The 20,886-nt window shown below is 38.9% G+C and overlaps 1 protein-coding gene across 1 annotated transcript in view; it reads right to left on the reverse strand.

The window, feature by feature from the left end:
• Positions 1–19,297: 19,297 nt before the first annotated feature.
• SEMA3D (semaphorin 3D) overlaps positions 19,298–20,886 on the reverse strand; it is a 142,489-nt gene continuing 140,900 nt past the window's right edge. Inside the window, exon 18 of the mRNA XM_072147286.1 lies at positions 19,298–20,396. Coding sequence (XP_072003387.1) covers positions 19,971–20,396 — 426 coding nt within the window. The 3' untranslated portion in view covers positions 19,298–19,970. The remainder of the gene's footprint in view (positions 20,397–20,886) is intronic.

Below are 20,886 nucleotides of genomic sequence, written 5' to 3' on the forward strand. Positions count from 1 at the left end.
TGATTTAATTACTATGAAGATCTTAAGGGGTTAGTTGTTTCTAATAGTTTGAGGGGTGCAGATTTGAAAATCATTTGGTTCATAGGGGTTTTTTAAATGTTAAATATTTAAAATAACATTCAACAGTAACTATCCCCAAAATAGTCAAATAGATTATCCAGACATTTCAAAAATTATGAAAATGTAAAGTAGACATATAAGAAATGTTATTCAGCAACTTATTTAGGTGGCTATCTGGCTGAAAGCGTGATGATTTTGAAAATGGCAAATTAAAAAAAAAATTCATCATTTTTTCTTTTGTTTTTTAAATAAACTCAAAACTTATCAGCCAAACTTTACCACTAAAACATTTTAGGTGTTGCCGCATCCCAAATTGTCCAGTCTATCATAATATAATAACTGTTTTTCCTGGCATTTAACCCCGTAACTGAAAATAGAGCCCAAAGACGAAAAACACTACTTTTTGGCCACTTTTCAAAAGAACCTACAGGCCTTAAAGCATAGCATTGAAAAAGTCATCAAAAATCACAAAGAATGACACCAACCACAGCTCCGTAAATTGAAGTATGCAAAAGTTATTAGAATGCCTGAAAAAGGCAAAAAAAAGAATTATTTTTTTGTTCAGGAGGTTTTAAATTTTTTAAATGTATGAAAACATTATAACACCTATACAAATGTGTTATCCCTGTGATTGCACCTTTCCAAAGAATGAAGTAGATGTGTCAATTGGGGTGCAAGATGAAAGTCATAAAATCCAAGCCCACAAGAATATGGCGCAAATGCGTTTTTTATACATTTTCACAACAGTTTCAATTTTTTACACGGCATAGAATATTAAATACTGTCACTATGAAGTACAATTTTTACACAGAAAACAAATCCTCACCCAGCTCTTTACCTGGAAAAATAAAAAAGTTATGGATTTTTAAAGGTATGGAGTGAAAAATTAAAGCACAAAAATGAAAAAGGGCCTTGGCAGGAAGGGGTTAAATATACACGTTAAGACTTTTTCATCTTTACTACTTACATATATTGTTTTATATTGTGTTTTATATTTGACTTACATTCTTAGAAGGCGTTGTTTTCGCTATTTTTAGTAATTTGAGAATAAGTTGTGTGGATAAAAGTCAAACTCAGAGGTCTTTTACATAAATAGTAGAAGTAATTGAGCAATATCATTCTGCATCTCTTATTAATTGTGCATTGTTCCAAAGAAATTATGCAAAAAGAAGATGAAAAGAAAATAAATGTATAATATTAATCACAATTGACTGAAATTTAAAGGAAAAAGCTCCACAAAGGCAGTGCGCATAAAATATGGCTTTGTCAATCAGACATAGCATTAGTTGCCAGGGTTTATTGATAATTTCCACAGAAGAGCCTAGACATTGCATTATATGGTCACCTGACAACTAACTCTTGGAGATATCAAACAACTTGTCATCAGAAATTCATGTTTTAAACTGACTATTTCCCATTGCTTTTTAAATACTAATTCCCAATCTGCTTTTATAACTAACATTACTGGTTACTATTAGAACCTGCCAATAGTTGTTCCGGTACTCTGAAGTTTAGCCACACTCAGTTTGCGGTCATTTAGAGTAGTTTTTCAGCTTTGACCTAAGTGATGCATGGCTGATCCAGTCAGCTGTAGGGGGCAGCGTCAAGGAAATGCTTTATAATCTGTCCAGTGCCATTACCCCTTGCTGGTTTTTCTATTCTCTCCCTATTTGATTCTGTGTTTTGCTGTCATCTTGGATTTGACCCAGGTCTGTCTAACTTTGATTGTCTCTCTATTATCTGTTGCTTGCACCTCTGTGTCATCTTTTCTGTGCACTCAGTCAGTGTAGGGATTGTCAACCATAAGTCCCTAATCAGTACGGTTTGTGAGGCTTGTGAGGTAGGTGACTGGGGTTGTAGGTGAGTTTAGGACCTATGCCACCTTGCTGTATCGCAGGGTCCCCAAAGTTTTTACGTAGGGGGACGTTTACCGTCCCCCTCAGACCATTGGAGAGCCGGACTAAAGTTTAAGAATACAAAAAAATAAGAACTTCCTTGAAAACAGGTGACCGCATCGGCAATACACTGGGTCCCCCCATAGTAATTATTTAATATACTGCACCCCCTTGTGAACTATTTTATATATTGGCCCAATTAACCCCTCTCCACTAATTATTGAATATGCTGCCCTCCCCCCTCATAATTATTTCCTATGCTGCCCCCCACCATTATTTCCTATGCTGCCCCTCATAATTAATTATTTCCTATGCTGCCCCTCCACCATTAATTATTTTATATTCTCTCCCTCATAATTAACTATTCCCTATACTGCCCCCACTATTATTTCGTATTCTGAACTTCATAATTAAATATTCCCTATGCTGCCCCCCACCATTATTTTCTATGCTTCCCCTCCACCATTAATTATTCCCTATGCTGCCCCCCACCATTAATTATTCCCTATGCTGCCCCTCCACCATTAATTATTTTCTATAATGGCCCCATAATTATTTGTTTCATATATTGGGCCCTCGGCTGCCGCAATCTTTTTATGGCTGTTTTAAAATAAATTAAAAATCCTATACTCACCTCTGGCTCCTGAGTCTTTCTTCTGGCCGTTGCCGGATAGGAAGGGGTGTCCGGCCACAGTGACGAATAGGAGCTTCCTGTCCAGATGGACAGAGGCCCCTGCCCGAATGCCGAAGGCCGGTGCCTAATCATAGGCAGCGGCCTAATCATTGACGCTACTGGAGCGCCAGCCTGGGGTCCCCAAATAAAAAATCTTGACCCGCTCAATGCGATGGGGGCCAGATAGAAACTGTCTGCGGGCCGCATGTGGTCTGCTCTATCGTGACAATTATACACACTCTTAAACCAAATAAAACTATATCTGCCTTCCTGCCAGAGTCTGGGGTGTCTGTCAAAGACTGCAGACCTTGTGCCATCATCACCCTGTGCTAACTCTTCCTTCCGTTCTCCTCCTTCCTGCAGTTGTGACCTGACTCCAAGCAAATATCTGTCAGCTCACGTCTGCAGGAGGGGAGGGGGAGGTTTTAGCAGAGGAGAGCAGTGAGGAAAAAATGGTGATGACATAGAGATTGCAGCCTTGCACACATGCCCCCATGATTCTATGTGCTGGCTATCAGGTTGCCAGGTATACTTGTGTAGAATTTACATTGCGTTTACATCTCCATATACAAAGGGCATTAGATTTCCTCCTTATTATTGAACACCCAACAATTACATATTTTGCCCAAAAATGCTGATGATTTATCAAAAATATCAGAGAATGTGGAATATATAGACAATAGTTAAACCAAGAAAGCAAAAATTCCACCTCATAGAAATCATGTAGAGATTAGAAATAAATTTTATTGAAAATATATCTTAAAATAATTTTTTACAATTAGACATATGCTCAGGGGCAATATCCCTGGCTAAGAAAGGCATGGGTACAAGTCAAAGATCTGCTAACACATAATTTTCAAGTGAAACAGCATATATTTGGATGTTATATACATATGAGAAGGAGAGGGGGAATGAACCAGTAATTAATATTTCATGTAAGAATAGAGAATATTGGATATTAAAAATTAACACATGGACCCTTACCCATAAGTGGACACCACACGCCGACCCCGATGTACGTTTCAGCCGTCAAGCCTTCATCTGGGGGTGATGTAAGACTGACCCGGTGGCAGTATATAAAGTCTATTTTAACCAATAGGAGAAGTACCTACCATGTGTCCTTCATTATATCTTTTAAAGCAAACCACGTTGCTGATAAGTGGCACATGTGCAGGGTTAGGATCCGGCTGCCGAGAATTGGAAGTGCCACACAGGTCCGAAATCTCGCGAGCCCGGAGCGTCTCCATGGCTGCGAGATGCCGACCAGATAGTGGCCGTTCCAGTCTGCTTGCCGCTCCGCCCGCGCATGCGCGCTCAGCACGAATACTACAATGGACCAGAACATGGTAAGGTTTCATTAAAAGCAGAGATGAGTCCACTATGATGAGTTTAAAAAAATGTTTTTTCATTATCATGAATGCCTATAGAGCCCTCTATATAATTGTCACAGCGTAATTAATATGTACAGCACATAGATCTTAAAATAATAAGACACGTAAACAGTATAACCAAAGAATCAAAACATACATTGCACCTCCTTTGTGCCAATAAAAAAGATCTCACGATATAAAAACATCTGAACATCTGACGATATAAAAACAGATGTTTTTTCAGATGATTTTATTAGGATTAGAAGATGTTCTATTAGGATTTTGTGTTTGTAACAGAGATAGAGTTCAACAGACTGAAATTCCCTCAATAAAGACAAAAAAAACATTTTGACACGGATATTTTCTCAGATGTGTTTGAGATGTTTCAAAAAGTTGTTATTTATGAGATGAATAAAAATGGGATACCTGCCATAAATTTGTCCCTAATAATTTATCTAGCGATGAAACATAAGCTTTAAATGATTTGAAATATCATCAAACCATCATGTTAAAGAAAGAAGATAAAGGGTGGGAGATCAATTCAATTATTCATAGTACTAAATATTGTGAAAAATCTAAAAGTCAACTAGAAGATGCGATTGAATATCAGAAAGTAATAGGGGATCCAATGATATATTTAAAAAAAATAAATTGATAGCTATTTAGACGAAGCGGTACAAGATAGCATTGTTTCCAATAATATAAGAAAAAGCTTAAGAAAAGATTATCCAAGGGTCCCTATCTTATACAGGGGGTCCCCTACTTAAGGACACCCAACGTACAGACAGACCCTAGTTAAAGACGGACCTATCTGCCCACGGTGTCCACCACCATACTGCTCCCATAAGGCGTCGTGCGCCCATTGCCATTTATGAGGGACGTATATCAGCCATATATACATCGGCCCTATATATATGTCCCCCATATGGCAGTGTAAATGTAGCCTAAGCTCACTCACATCTATACAGCTGAGCTGCAATATGGACACAAACCATGGTCATATTCTGTTTTTGTAAGAAAGCAGCCATGTTTTCAACCTCCAACTTTCTGTTCCAATATAAACATGCATTAGTAATATACGACTTGAGTTTAATTTATGATTTTAGATTCTCTTCCACCATTTCTCCTTTATTTCTCCTTTAACTTAGTATTAAAGCTGGTACTAAAATCCTCACTCTGAAAACTACCTGCTGGGCTATCAGCTCCTTCAGAAATGTGACCCCCCCAAGAGATTATCACTTTCACCCCCTTGGTAGCTGGTTATTTTGTATTACATGGATACTTCTTGTTTTATATACATTCAAAAATCAGTGAAAGGTTTATTAATTTAATAATGTTTAATTTAAGCATTAAAAAGAACATTTGGACCTTAGTTTGTATTGCTATTGCATACAAATAAAAAATATATTTTTTATATTAATTTTTACTAGTATATACCACATATTATTATGTTTGGTATTGTTTGTTTGCGTTCTTAAAAAATCATCAATTTATTAAATTATTCACTTGCATAACAATAACAGCATTGCTTGCATGAATAATCAGAAATACAATTATTGTTTTAGTGCTTTATTCAAGCAGAGGATACTTTCTAAATTACACTGTGCCAAATTAAGGGCTTTTTCTTTTGCTCATAAGGTGCAGTTTCAACAGCAAAAATAAAGGCTATTAAAATGAGATTTCACGGACTTCAATTCCCACAGTGTTTCCTGGGCATCAAATCTGATGACCATTAACAGCTATTTAAAACATCCAATGTAAAAATATCCTTTGAGTTTCAAAAGCAGAAAGAATCAATTTTATAGAGGACATTTTGATGTGACTTGGAGTTGTTTCAAATCAATTTTCCACCAAGCAATGAAACTCATTTTGCTTAATTTGCATATTCTGAATTTCTCTTTTTTTCCAAAACCATCAATTGTGACATTTTCAACATTAACATAAAAGAAATTAAGCTGCCACTTGAATAGTTTTTTTTCCTTAATAAAATGAAAGACCTATAGAAATACAGGAAGAGGATGGTTTAGCTACAAATTTGTCTGAAAAGAAAGTGTCTTAGAACAAATCTCCTTAAGAGTCTTAAACACAACTAAGAGTTTCATTCCAGTCTAATCTACGTTCATTATAAAAATTTAAGCACAAGATTCCAACAACAAACTGCTTCCATTGTTGTTACATAGTGTCCTAGATACTAAAAAATGAAATAAAGGAAACTCAAAAAACATTGTAAATAAATGATTACAGCACAATACAATTAAAACTACAGACAGTCCCCTACTTAAGAACACCCGACTTACAGACGACCCCTAGTTACAAACGGCCCTCTGGTTGTTGGTAATTTACTGTATTTTAGCCCTAGGCTACAATAAACACCTATAACAGATAGCAAAGGTGTCTGCAATTAAACTGTAGTGTTAATCCTTGTTCTTATGACAACCCAACATTTTTAAAATCCAATTGTTACAGAGACCAAAAAAATTCTGGCTGGGATCATAATTATAAAATATACAGTTCTGACTTGCATACAAATTCAATTTAAAGGGGTATTCCAGGAATCAGCATAATTCATATACAAATGGGTCCTTAAAATATAAGCTAATGTGTAATTAGTTGTTATTTAAATTGATGCTCCCCTTAGCTGAAAAATGCAATTACACAGACTGCAATGAAGAATTAAAATGCTACTGGCCCTTTAATCAGTCCCTTAATTTCCTCCACTTGGGTCACATGTCCACATCACATGTCCTGCACCTGCCTGGGCAGGTCATGTGATCACCACTATGTTTGGCTGTAGTCAGTTGGTTGCAATGCATCCAGTATGGCCAGTGTTGTGGTGATGGCAGTTACACATCATTACTATGGTGACAGCAAGAAAACCTGTTAGATCATCACTGGGAGAAGAGCAAAAGATGTGGGAGGAGAAACTGAGAACTGAAGGATCTTGGGACTTGTAGTTTCCAGTGGGGGCCATTTGGTGATAACTCTGCATACTTAAGAGAGACCATAATATTTTGTGAATCATAAAATAAAACTATTTAAGCTTCATTTTCTGACTAATGGCATTGAGTTTTGTTGCATTCATTTATTTATAGCATCAAGGGTTTTTGTATTAGTTGTTCATATTCCCGGAATACCCCTTTAAGAACAAACCTATAGAACTTGTCCTTTACGTAACCCGGGGACTGCCTGTAATCAACTTGGGGGCATGTGCTGGTTTGGACCAAGGTGTCTGTAACCTTACAGAGCTTACAGAACCTGAAAACAATCAAATATTACTCCCGTACCTGTGTACACACCAGACTGTAGCACAGTCCCCACTGCAGTAATAAGTACCATCCATTAGTACTTATATTTACCATACAATTTGTCACAACACTCAACTGACTATGTGTGTTTTAGGTTCTGTTGTAACTGTCTTCATTATTTTATGCAAAGTTTTGATGACAGACTGGGTCCCCAATTCTCTCCCTCTCTTTTGCATAATAAAAACCACATTATACAGCAAACACAATACCTACAACCATGAGGATTAAACTTGTATCCTTCTATCTAGAATACACTACCATGGACAATCAGAATACTAACCAATACTTCTTTTTATTAGTATGTAATTTCTTTAATATGATAAATTGTTTTGTATATACAATTGACTTGTGTACAATTGAGTATATCTTGCTACCTATGGTTGGCTGCAGGTTTTTATTAAGCTGAAGGAGCTCATGAAATTGAAATATGACCTCAAACATTATTAAAATGATTGGTCTGATCACAATGACTGAGCCATCTGTCTATCTAGTCATAGGGTAAGTTTGTTATTCAGCATGTACTACATTCATCTTACTCAAATATTTGGGTCAAAGTTTGAAAAAATTGCAATGCTACATTTTTTTCACACAATTTATCCAATATAGATATATTGAGGGATAAACTAGAAAGCATGGCAGCCCATGTAACTTCATAATATTAGATGACATTTTATGGGTTCGTTAATCACATACCACATATCTGATGTACAGATTTCTGTTTTCCTGAAAGCTGTATTTGTAATACTGATGTATTTGTCCATTAAAATTTCCCACATCCTACTCTACTAGCTTCAGTGTTAGTCAATTAGGTTCTCTGTGACATTGATCAAATGAATAAAGAACTATATTACAAAGAAGCAGCACACAAACATGGCATCAGAGTATGGGATGTATTAAATCATACTAATAGACTGCCATAATATACTATAGAGTAGACATACTGTAAATTACATCTACAACACATCCTACCATAACAACATCTCAAGGTCATCAATAGGTATTATAAATTATTCTAAAAGGTCTGTGCATTTCTCCTAGATGACAAAAAAATAATTTTGTCTTGGAGTATGTTTCTAAATGTAAGAAGTAAATTTGTCATACATAAACACTAAAATATGATCTACCACAGCAGCCCCTTAAAATATTCTATAACACGTATACAGGGAAATATTTATATTTATAATAAATATCAACTCAGCTATTCATTTTATATGAATCTTTTTCTGTTGAATACACTAATCAGACTTTTCTCTTGTGAAACATAATAATTTATGTTTATTAGAATTGGTGTATTAAGGGAACAATTCATTGCAAATTTTTTTATTTTTAACTAGACCTTTTTAGCATTTTCTGAAACATTTCTTGAATCTTTAAAGGGTGACCATGAAAGCTGGAAAACTGTTGTGTTTAGTTTAAAGTGGTTGTCTGAGTATGTTAAAAATATGGCCTGTGGGGGCAGTACAAAAAAAATAAACGCATACTTACCCATTGTCCCGCTCCACCGTCCTCTGGTGCCATGCCTCGCACATCCACCAGTTCCCATTCCCAGCGTGTGATACAGCATTAGTTTCAATGTGCATCAGGAACTAGGACAGAGGACCAGTGGCGTGGCAGGTGTCCGGAGGTTGTCGGAACCAAGCATGCCTGCACCTGTAAACTGGAGCATGGCACTGATGGCCAGTTTGGCAGAAGACCAGGAGTGCAAAAAAAGGTAAGCATAAGTTTATTTTACTGTACAGCCCGCACACCTGGCCACCTATATATTTTTTAACATACACAGACAGCCCCTTTAAAAATATTCTTTTATATGCAGAAACTCTCTGCAGAAAATGGTTTTATTTATAAAATATTTATAAATTCAAAACATTTCAATCAATGCCTATGTTATGTCATTGTAAATCAGGGGGCTGTTGAATCCTCTGTCATATGTCTACTTTTTGTTGAGGCAGGGTTAAGTAATATACCATACTCTTGTGACCTGGGTCTATCCACTATCAGGAAATTTTATTTGTTACCTTTTAACTATCCCAATTTTACCAGAAGCATGCCACTGAATATTCCCATTATAGCCAACTAAAGATGTCCGATACTGGTGCAGTAGGCACATTAAAATTCAGGTTAAAATGTAAAATATGTTTTTGGGTCAGGGTACCAAACCTTGACTCGAAACCCCCACCAGTAACATTTAAATAAATGCAGGTGGCAACATTGGGTTGTAGGGTTAAAGCTAAACCCATACCCAAATTTCTAATGAAGTTCAGAGTCAGGTCGAGGTATGAACTTTGCGGTTCAGGTCCACTCAACGCTAGTTATTGAAGCCCAGCCCCATTTTATGCAGGGTGTGTTCTTTTGCATTGAGTTTTTATGATGGTGGATCAAAAATATTATCCCCAAAAGTCCACGAGAAAGTAATATGGCAGTCTTTAAGGGATTAAGAAACCATGTAGTTATGGTCTAATGGGAGGACATGGCTATAACCATGCTCTGTCACAGACATGTAATTTGCAGCCATTTACTTTAAGATGAAGGAAATGCAATAAATTAAATAAAACTTTTAGAAAACTGAACTTGCAAAATGTATTACTTTCAAAACTGTTTTACGATTTGAAATGTTTGTTTCTGTAAAAATAATTTTGTACATTCAATACATCAGTCAATTTTGCTTTGCTCAAATATATTGTGATTCAGTGAGCTGCTTTATGTCAATAACTTTTTAATTAAAATGTTCTTTTGTTCAATGAACTACATTGGGGAAGTAAAATACATTTTATTAAATTAGGTTTCACAATATCCAATGGTATTCTGATTGTAACACTGTATTGATTTATGTTTTCACTTTCATAAAAAGTAATATCTATACTAAACTTTTACAAGAAAGTACTTTAACTTAAAACAAAGATTATAAATAAAGTTTTGCCAGTTATTGGTGATGCAGCTCTAGTGCATGGGAGAAAATGGAAAAATCTATATCCTTCATGCTAAAAGACCTGTGATGATGTTATGAAATCATATGAAACATGGGATGCTACTTACAAAAGTATCCCCATCCTAACATAGGTAGTCCCCCTCCTTACAAAGGTAGCCCCATCCTCCTCACATAGGTAGTCCCCCTCCTTTTTACTTAGGTAGTAACCCTCCACACATGGGTAACCCCACTCACATAGGCATTCCCCCTCCTCCTTACTTAGGTAGTCCCCCTTACTGATGTTAGGATGAGGACTACCTTTGTGAGGAGGGGGACTACCTGTATAAAGAGGAAGAGGCTGTCTATGTGTGTGGGGACTACCTATGTGAGGAGAGGGATAACCTATGTTAGGGGGTTAACTATGTGAGCAGGGGGACTACCTATGTGAGGAGGAATGGGGCTAGCTTTGTTAGGAGGAGGACTACCTATGTGGGGAGGGGGACTACCTATGTGAGGTTAACTACCTATGTAAGGAGGAGGGAGCTCCTTTTTTGTGGGGGGTTACCTTTGTGAGGCAGGGAACTACCTATGTGATGGAGGGCTACCTAGGTACCTATGTAGGCAAATGGATAACCTTAATGAGAAGGAGGGAGAATACCAATGTGATCCTGCATTCACATATGGTATTACTGTATGTGTATTGACCCAGAGAAAAAGGTGAAGGCAGAAAATTTTTAGAAAAAAATGCCAGATTTATGTTCTCTTTTAGATACACTGCACAGAAATAAAAGATTGCTGCTTCTGTTTTTCCTACACAAGGTATTTTTTCAGAAAAAAAAAAAAAACATTGAATAGCACAATTTTAGGTTTCATATATCCTACCTAAATCGGGCATTTGAAATCCAAAGTGACAGAAAAATATAAAAATTATAAAAGTTAAGGAATTAATGAAAAAAAGGAGAAAAAAGGCCTGGGTATTAATGTGGAAAACAGGTGCAGAAATAATGGGTCAATATTGAAAAAGTTGTGGCAGTTTTGCCATGGGATATCTACCTACTATGGGGCAAGTGCGTACAGTTTACTAACCCCTCCTACTTTTGCAGAATTCAACTCATTTGACCATGCCTATGACATGGGGTAACATTTAATTTTTTCCAGGGCCACTTTAATTTCCCAGTCTTCCCCTGCATATAGCTAATGATTTACCATTTTAACATATGATATATGCAATTGTGTTCTATAAAGATACTGTAAGTAATGACACAGAAATGTGCTGTCATGAGGAGAATGTATCTGTGTGTGTCATATTCTGCTAAGGCTGGTGATATAGTATAGCACAGCCCGTTTTCATTGTATCGGAGCATATGCTTTTGATATATGCAGGTGTTCATTTTAAAACATTCCCCCCATCATTAATCTCTATTAATAATAATAATAATAATCTTTATTTATATAGCGCCATCAAATTACGTAGCGCTTTACAAATCATATATTAAGCGGCTAACCAAAGAATTCAGCAAGTGTTAAAGTTCTGAGGGACTTTTCTATAACGAAGAGTTAGCTGGCTCTATTCGGAGAATTTGTCAAAACGTCTGGACAGAAGTTTTAATATGGATTATTTTAATGCACAAAGCCAGAGCATGTTCTTAGATGTACCCTCTTACTATTCATGTGTTTAAACTCGCATTCACTTGAAATGTGTGATGTGATTTCATATTAGGTTTCACCTAAATTTTTTGCTCTATCTTCAGTCTTAAACATGGCCAATAAAAAGTTTACAATGGTGTATACCTGTCATAGACCTCTGGTGATATTTTAATATCTGACAAGAACATCTTGACCTATCAGCAAAGATATATTACAGATATAAGGCACCTAGTAAAATTGTCCCAATTATTTTATGCACCGATAGACTGTCAATGAGCTTTAAAATACAAAGTACAGCTAACACAGAAATCCAGTAAATTGTGGTATATTTCATCTTTTCATCTTTATAAAAGTAGTATAAGTACAACAACCCATATAAGAGGAACCTTGGATGTATGTCAACACAGGCTCGGACTCGCCCACCAGTGTTCTATCGGTGAATCCACCAATGGACCCTGACACCTGCTGACTGCGTCCCCACCAGAAGCTCAACTGTACAGTATCTGTATCAGGTATGCAGATAGAGTAAACGCCAGCGTCACAGCGGCACATAGCAGCGGCAGGGAAGAGTTGCTGTGGGCGAACAAGAAGTGGTGAGTAACTGATATCACAGTAGGGAGGGTTAGGGGCCACAATGGGATGAGGAAAATAGCAGGAGCCAGGATTTGACATTTTAAAAAAATAAATTTGGCCAGAAATGTAAAAAAATTATGTGGGGTTGCCCCTATTTTCAAAATCTTTGCTAATAACATGCCCAGAAGCGGCCTTCCCTCACTAGTGACATGTCCCAGCAGTGGCCTCCCTTTCCTAGTAACATGTCCCAGCAGTGGCCTCTATTCACTAGTAACATGTCCCAGCAGTGACCTCCCCTCAATAGTAACATGTTCCAGCAGTGGCCTCCCTTCACTAGTAACATGCCCCAGCAGTGGCCTCCCTTCACTAGTAACAAGTTCCAGCAATGGCCTTCCCTCACAAGTAACATGTCCCAGCAGTGGCCTTCCCTCAGTAGTAACATGTCCCAGCAGTGGCCTTCCCTCACTAGTAACATGTCCCAGCAGTGGCCTCCCCTCGCTCGTAACATGTCCCAGCAGTGGCCTCTATTCACTAGTAACATGATACAGCCGTGGCCTCCCCTCACTAATAACATGTCCCAGCAGTGGCCTCCCCTCACTAATAACATGTCCCATCAGTGGCCTCCCCTCACTAGTAACATGTCCCAGCAGTGGCCTTCCCTCACTAGTAACATGTCCCAGCAGTGGCCTCCCCTCGCTAGTAACATGTCCCAGCAGTGGCCTCTATTCACTAGTAACATGTCCCAGCCGTGGCCTCCCCTCACTAGTAACATGTCCCAGCAGTGGCCTCTATTAACTAGTAACATGTCCCAGCAGTGGCCTCCCCTCACTAATAACATGTCCCATCAGTGGCCTCCCCTCACTAGTAACATGTCCCAGCAGTGGCCTTTCCTCACTAGTAACACATCCCATCAGTGGCCTCCCCTCACTAGAAACATGTCCCAGCAGTGGCCTCTATTCACTAGTAACATGTCCCAGCAGTGGCCTCCCATCACTAGTAACATGTCCCAGCAGTGGCCTCCCTTCCCTAGTAACATGTCCCAGCAGTGGCCTCCCCTCACTAGTAACATGCCCCAGCAGTGGCCTCCCTTCCCTAGTAACATGTCCCAGCAGTGGCCTCTATTCACTAGTAACATGTCCCAGCAGTGACCTCCCCTCAATAGTAACATGTTCCAGCAGTGGCCTCCCTTCACTAGTAACATGCCCCAGCAGTGGCCTCCCTTCACTAGTAACAAGTTCCAGCAATGGCCTTCCCTCACAAGTAACATGTCCCAGCAGTGGCCTTCCCTCAGTAGTAACATGTCCCAGCAGTGGCCTTCCCTCACTAGTAACATGTCCCAGCAGTGGCCTCCCCTCGCTAGTAACATGTCCCAGCAGTGGCCTCTATTCACTAGTAACATGATACAGCCGTGGCCTCCCCTCACTAGTAACATGTCCCAGCAGTGGCCTCCCCTCACTAATAACATGTCCCATCAGTGGCCTCCCCTCACTAGTAACATGTCCCAGCAGTGGCCTTCCCTCACTAGTAACATGTCCCAGCAGTGGCCTCCCCTCGCTAGTAACATGTCCCAGCAGTGGCCTCTATTCACTAGTAACATGTCCCAGCCGTGGCCTCCCCTCACTAGTAACATGTCCCAGCAGTGGCCTCTATTAACTAGTAACATGTCCCAGCAGTGGCCTCCCCTCACTAATAACATGTCCCATCAGTGGCCTCCCCTCACTAGTAACATGTCCCAGCAGTGGCCTTTCCTCACTAGTAACACATCCCATCAGTGGCCTCCCCTCACTAGTAACATGTCCCAGCAGTGGCCTCTATTCACTAGTAACATGTCCCAGCAGTGGCCTCCCATCACTAGTAACATGTCCCAGCAGTGGCCTCCCCTCACTAGTAACATGTCCCAGCAGTGGCCTCCCCTCACTAGTAACATGTCCCAGCAGTGACCTCCCTTCACTAGTAACATGTCCCAGCAGTGGCCTCCCTTCACTAGTAACATGTCCCAGCAGTGGCCTCCCTTTCCTAGTAACATGTCCCAGCAGTGGCCTCCCCTCACTAGTAACATGCCCCAGCAGTGGCCTCCCTTCCCTAGTAACATGTCCCAGCAGTGGCCTCCCCTCACTAGTAACATGCCCCAGCAGTGGCCTCCCTTCACTAGTAACATGTCCCAGCAGTGGCCTCCCTTCACTAGTAACATGTCCCAGCAGTGGTGACCTCCCTTCACATGTCTGTTTCCATTATTGTTTGTGTGGGGTGAGATTATACTGGAGAGGCCTCCAGTCAGATCACTACAAATCATTATAACATGCCTATACCTTACCTGTAATGACCCAAGTAATAACATTTTGATCTCATCTACAATGCTGTCACATCTAAACCAATGCACATGTTTATCCCAAACCGAATACTGTTTACTTGTTGAGTTATTATTACTGTTTCTTGTGGTATCAATAACTGTTATGCTAAATGACAAACTAATTAGTGGGTACAGTATCTCTCTGGTATCCTTACAAAAACATGAAACAGGCTGTTATGCTGATAATTACCACTAGAGGGAGATATAATTCCAAAAATTAGACTGTAGTTATAACAACTAGCAAGTTCTAGGTTGAACTTGATGGACATGTGTCTGCATTTTGGTGCAGGCTTATGTTGCAAAATAATTTCCTATTGCTTTTTCTGGAGCACCTTGCTGCAGAAAACAGTTAAATTTCCCTGATGGAAATTTAACAGTGTATATGCTGTGTGTGTTTTCAGCTCTAGTGTAGCGTTACATGGTACAAAATAGGCTCCAGAAAAATCTGTGACAAGATCCATAGTTTTTTGGGGAAAAGTTGCAGTGAATTTCCCTGCGTGTGTGGTGGACCCAAAAACACTCCTAAAAGTGCTATATTTTATTACTGCAGTTCTTGGTTTAAGGCCCCACTAATAATTGTGCCCAGGGCCCCACTTAGTCTTAAACAGGCCCTGTCTTCATGTCTTAAGATACAGCATATGTGCTTACCTCATTGCACATAGCATAATGGGGGCTAAACCCATTCTTATGCAATAATAAACCTTCCCACTCAGTACCATACATGTACATCTCTGTCTGCAGCACTCACTTTACTGTGCACAGTGCAAAATTCATAACGTGAAATATTGTTTCAATTTTTTTTTCTCATACCTCTCAGGAAGAGTTAATATAAGAAATCCTTTATAAAAGTAAAAATGTTCAAAATGTGATCTTCTGAATTCCACCAAGAAGTTGTAAAAATTCATCAGGTCGGAGACTTTCAATGTAGTTAAGGGATGCAGTCAGGCCCCTTTCACACGAACATATGCATTTTCAGTCATGTATTTCAGTGCCATATTTGACCATATATACATATATATATATATAAGTTTTTTACCCCTATGTGCCCATATGTTCATGTAAAATTCGGTAGGTTGGCAAATGATGTTACTAGCTTGCTCAATACCAAAATCCCTGGATACTACAGGTATATAAGCCAGCATATGGTGCACAATCGTATGCAACATGTATTTAAAATGTTCCTGTATGGGGTGTAGGGAACGGAAAAAAGGTAGAAAATAGGACATGCGCTATATTTTTTAGGTCTGGTACAGGTACCACATGGCTGCTATAATAAGTTTGCGTCAAGGGGCATTTTCTCCATTATTTATGTTTCAGTAAATCCATAAAAGCCTATGGGAATGTTTAAAATACATGATGAATACGGTTGGGCAACACCTGCTGATGCATATACGTGTAGTTTCTAGGGATTATGGGGTTGAGCAAGCTAGTAACACCATTTACCAATCCACAGTATTTTATAAGGATAAGGAATGGATACGGTGACACACATGCACATACAGTTACAAAACGTCAAATACAGAACTGAAATACATGACTAAAAAAACATATATTCGTGTAAAAGGTGCATTATAGGGATCCTTCTTTTTGGGGGAATTAAGGAATTAAAACTTACCCTATATACTCATGTATAAGCTGGCCCGAGTATAAGCTGAGGTACCTAATTTTACCACAAAAAAGTGGGAAAACGTATTGACTTGAGTATAAGCCTAGGGTGCAAAATGCAGCCACTTCTCTACTATAAAATGTCCAGTAGTTTCCCCTCATCACAACAGAGTTCCCCCATTAGCGTAATGTCCCTTAGCAGAGTACCTCTTTAATGTTATGTCCACAGCAGAGTTCCCCTTAATGTTATGTCCACAGCAGAGTGCCCCCTTAATGTTATGTCCACAGCAGAGTGCCCCCTTAACGTTATGTCCACAGCAGTGTGCCCCCCTAAAATCCACATAAGAGTGTTCCTTTAATGTCCACAGCACAGTGCCCCCTTAATGTCCCCGTCCACAGTACCCGATAAAAAAATAAAGTTAGTATTCTCCCTCCGGCCCTGTCCCCAGCGTCCTCTTCTACCTGTAGAAGGTCTTTGGGTTCCTGGCCTATGTGATCTGTTGGCAGAGAAACTAAGACGTGGCAGTGTCGGCGCATACTGACGTCATAGTTCTGTGCCGGCAGATTTTATAGACGTGCATGTGCCGGCCCAGCCAGGAACCCAAAGACCTGCTGCAGAAAGAAAAGGAAGCCAGGGGACAGCGGAGTCAGGGTGAGTGCTAAGTGTATTTTTTTATATACTCGAGTATAAGCTGAGTAGGGCAAAAAGCAAACAAAAATTGTGCTGAAAAAGTTGAGTTATACTAGAGTATATACAGTAAAAAAAAACTATTCTAGTCTGCATTTTACTCTGGAATATCTGATGTGAGAGCTGATATCTTATGACATATTAGTGTCCTAAATAGTATAATGATTAAAAGAAAACTGGTTACTGGTGTTGTCTGTATTTTCCTCTCTATTGTACAGATAAGCAGTTGGAATCTTATTTATCTTGGTGACTGTGACATATAGAATTTATTTTGCTCTGGATAGCAGCATTGTGTGCTGGAAGTACTCTACAACATGTGTGTTCTCCTCCTGGGATCACAGGTCAGTTACATCCTAACATATGTCCTGATTCCAGCACCGAATGAATGGTTTAAGCAGTGGAGTGTTTCCATTTGGTTTTTCACTTTCAGTTATGAAAACTAAACGGTAAACTGTCATGTGACAGTCAGCAGCAGCCGCTGCGTGTTTCATTATGCCAGAGCTTGTCCATGACACCAGCTTTTTAGAACAGTGAAGCTGTGTAACTTTGAAGAGACACTTCTCATTCCTATCACACATAATTAATATTGCTTTCATAATGTCAGAGCGCCAGGTATATTACACATTTATTGCAAGTCTCCTTGACATTCATTTCCTATCAGGCTTCCAGGTTACAAGACCCTTCTGTAAGACTTCTAGCAGATATGTTACATATTTCTCGGTAAGATACAGTATGCATAGATTAAATATTCTATACCTACGTTCACACTGCGATTAGATTGTGGTTGTAATTCACTGCAATGTTAAAATAAAAGCTTTTTCAGTTTGTATTTTATCAGTTTAAGGAGGGTAAAATATAGCATGCTGACAAATCAAAATGCCACCCAATAACAGTGTGAATGTACAGTAACCTAACAAGCAACTAAAAGGGACCACTTAATTTTCAGCAGTTTTGCGCTGCTAGCACCGCAGCGCCATAAGCCTGTAGAGCAGCACCCACAAATAACATACCTCTAAGGTTGGTTTCCCCCTAGGATATTAATGAAATATGTTCTACATTGTATATCTTTATGTTTCTTTTCCAAACCTGCTATGTTCAGTTCACACCTATGTTGGGCGCTTCAGTTAAAGTGAACCTGTCAACAGGAATGTCATTTTAAGCTGGTGACAGGTTTCAATAAATAATGCAGATAATGGTTCCTCCAGCATGGGAATAAGAAAAGAGTCTAAAACCAAAATTTATTCAGAAAAAATGGCACGTCTATTGACTCGTTTCGGAAAGTTATTCCTTTTTTGCTTATGTATAAGGAATAATTTTCCAAAACGGGTCAATATTTGTTTTTTGTTTTTTTTCATGTGCACATGAAGCTTTTAACATGGACTAAATACATTTTGGTTTAAACTGTTTTCTTATTCCCACGAAGCAGCAATCATTATCTGCATCACTTATGCTATCTCGGAGCAGCCTGACTTATTCCTATTTCCGTGCTGTGGGAAAAATCAGCATAGCATAGGCTATTGGAACCTGTCAACAGCTAAAAGTCACATTCCTGGTGACAGGTGCGCTTTAAGCTCTCTTTGTTTCAGAGAATATGACCGGAAAGTCATCTATTCAACTTACATTTTCCATTGATTTGAATGTATGGAACAATACCTTCTGTTATGCTTCCGTGCTATTTCTTTCCACTATACCCGGGTATAAAAAGTTGCTTATGGCCGGGCTGGGGCGGGCTATTTAAAAATAATAAAGGTGCACTTACCTCCTCCAGCGCCACTGATGTCCGACCCCGCGGTCCGTTTGATCAGTGCCCCTGTTTGTTTACAGGGGCACAAAAGCCGCGCACAGGGAACTTCCAGTCCGCGATGTGGCCGGCTCCTATCTCTCAGTATTGTAAGCGCTAGGAGATGGTATCAGATGGGACACACAGATGAGACGGGACATCAGCGGCGCCGGAGGAGGTAAGTACACGTTTGTTATTTTTAAAGAGCCCTCCCCAGCCCCGTCCTAAGTAAATTTTTATAGCCGGATAACTCCTTTAATAATAGAAAGGGGGACAAAATCTATTGAATCCAGGTGCGAACTGAGCCAAAAATCTATATTTTTTATACATATTTTTTAATAAATACATAAATAAAAAGTTACAGATATCAATGTGTAGATTGTGTGCACGGTGTAAAATCCTCCGACTTGTGGATTGATAAAAAAAAACAAACATAAATTGTTAAGTATTTTAACAAGTATCTTTATTGGATTGTGCGCATTTTCCTGACATTAGAGAGCTCAATGGAGTCGGAAAACATTCTTTCTACGACCTGTACAAAAAAATTAATGTTAGAAAGTCCATGGGTTCCCCAAACTCTAAAGTGAAACCATTAGTGCAATCCTGGGCCCCTGTGTTTGCCTTGGCTTGCATTATTTGATTGTTTTATTCACTTTTTACACCAATGCTACAGACATACAACTGTAAAACAAAAGTCTCATAATCAGGCTGTCATCAAAAATACAATTTTCAATAGTAGAATAAAAACTAAACATAAAAAAGTAAACAGTTACTTTAAACGTCCCAATATTAACTTATAACTTACAAAAAGGAGGAGAATGGAACACCTTTATAACATAGTTCAATAAATAAAAGCCATTACGATCAGTCATTATTAACTTAACCCCGAAGATGAAACTACATACAAACAACACTACACAAAGAAGTCTATAGGCCCTTAACCCAGTCTATTCTCTGAAAGCTGTAATACAAAACGTGAAGTGGCTTCACTTTTCTAGGATATTCTTAGTACTACATTGTCTTGTATGTATTGGTGCTTCCCATTTTTAAAGGAATATTAATACAAGAAATGTACACAATGGAATAATATGTAAAAGTCCACAGAATCCAAGGCTCAGTCTATGCAGATAAAATTCTAGCATGTCTCTCCCTTTGTTCATGATGTCTCCTGTTCCTGCTCTTTTTGATCTCTTGGACATGTTTCCACTTTGCTCCACCTTTGTTGCGTTGCCTCTTCTTCTCCTTATGCCACATCTGCTCACAGTACTCATCCATGCTGAAGGTAGGGCTGCTTAAAAGCTGCAAATAGTCTTTGTATCTCAGCCTGGACTCTGTTATTAACTCTCGGCCTCTAGCCTCATCCTCTTCCATCTTCTGTGTTTGTTCCATCTGCTCATTTTCTATCACTTTTACACTGAGCTTAACCAGGGTGTGAATAAATGTATGTTCTTGTGCTTTACAATAATACGTTCCAGAATCCTTCTTCTGTAGGCTCCGGATCAAAAGCCCATATTCAGTCTTGATGACCCTATCATCAGATGTTATCTGCCAGACAAAAATATAACATTATTAAAGAGGTACGGACTCTAAAGTAACACTTTAGTAAGAGATACACTTTGTGGCATTCAATGAGTGCAGGAACTGTAAGAAATATGTCTAATTTTTACCTCTGTAAAGTAATAGTATATTAAAACTTATACCTGTTCCAGCAATGCCTCTCCAATTGTCCCTGTCATTCTTTGCTTATTGGCCCGACAGATGATGATGATGTAGCCAATCACTGGCCTTAGTGGTAATGATCACAGGAGACCATGGATTGGTTAGAGAGATAACATTTAGAGGTGTATCACCTCATCTCTACAGGCCAGTTTACTGAGACTAGCAAGGACCAGCTGGAGAGGCAGATGACGTATTAGTTGAGTATTAGGTAGTATCAGGTTTTGTTTGTTTTCTCACAAAATTCTATTCTTTTTAGATGTTTTTTAAACCCAAACCAGCCACATTTAACTCATAGAAGAAAGCCATGGCAAAGTTG

Source organism: Engystomops pustulosus, chromosome 4 (genome assembly GCF_040894005.1).
Source record: "Engystomops pustulosus chromosome 4, aEngPut4.maternal, whole genome shotgun sequence".
Lineage (NCBI taxonomy): Eukaryota > Metazoa > Chordata > Amphibia > Anura > Leptodactylidae > Engystomops > Engystomops pustulosus.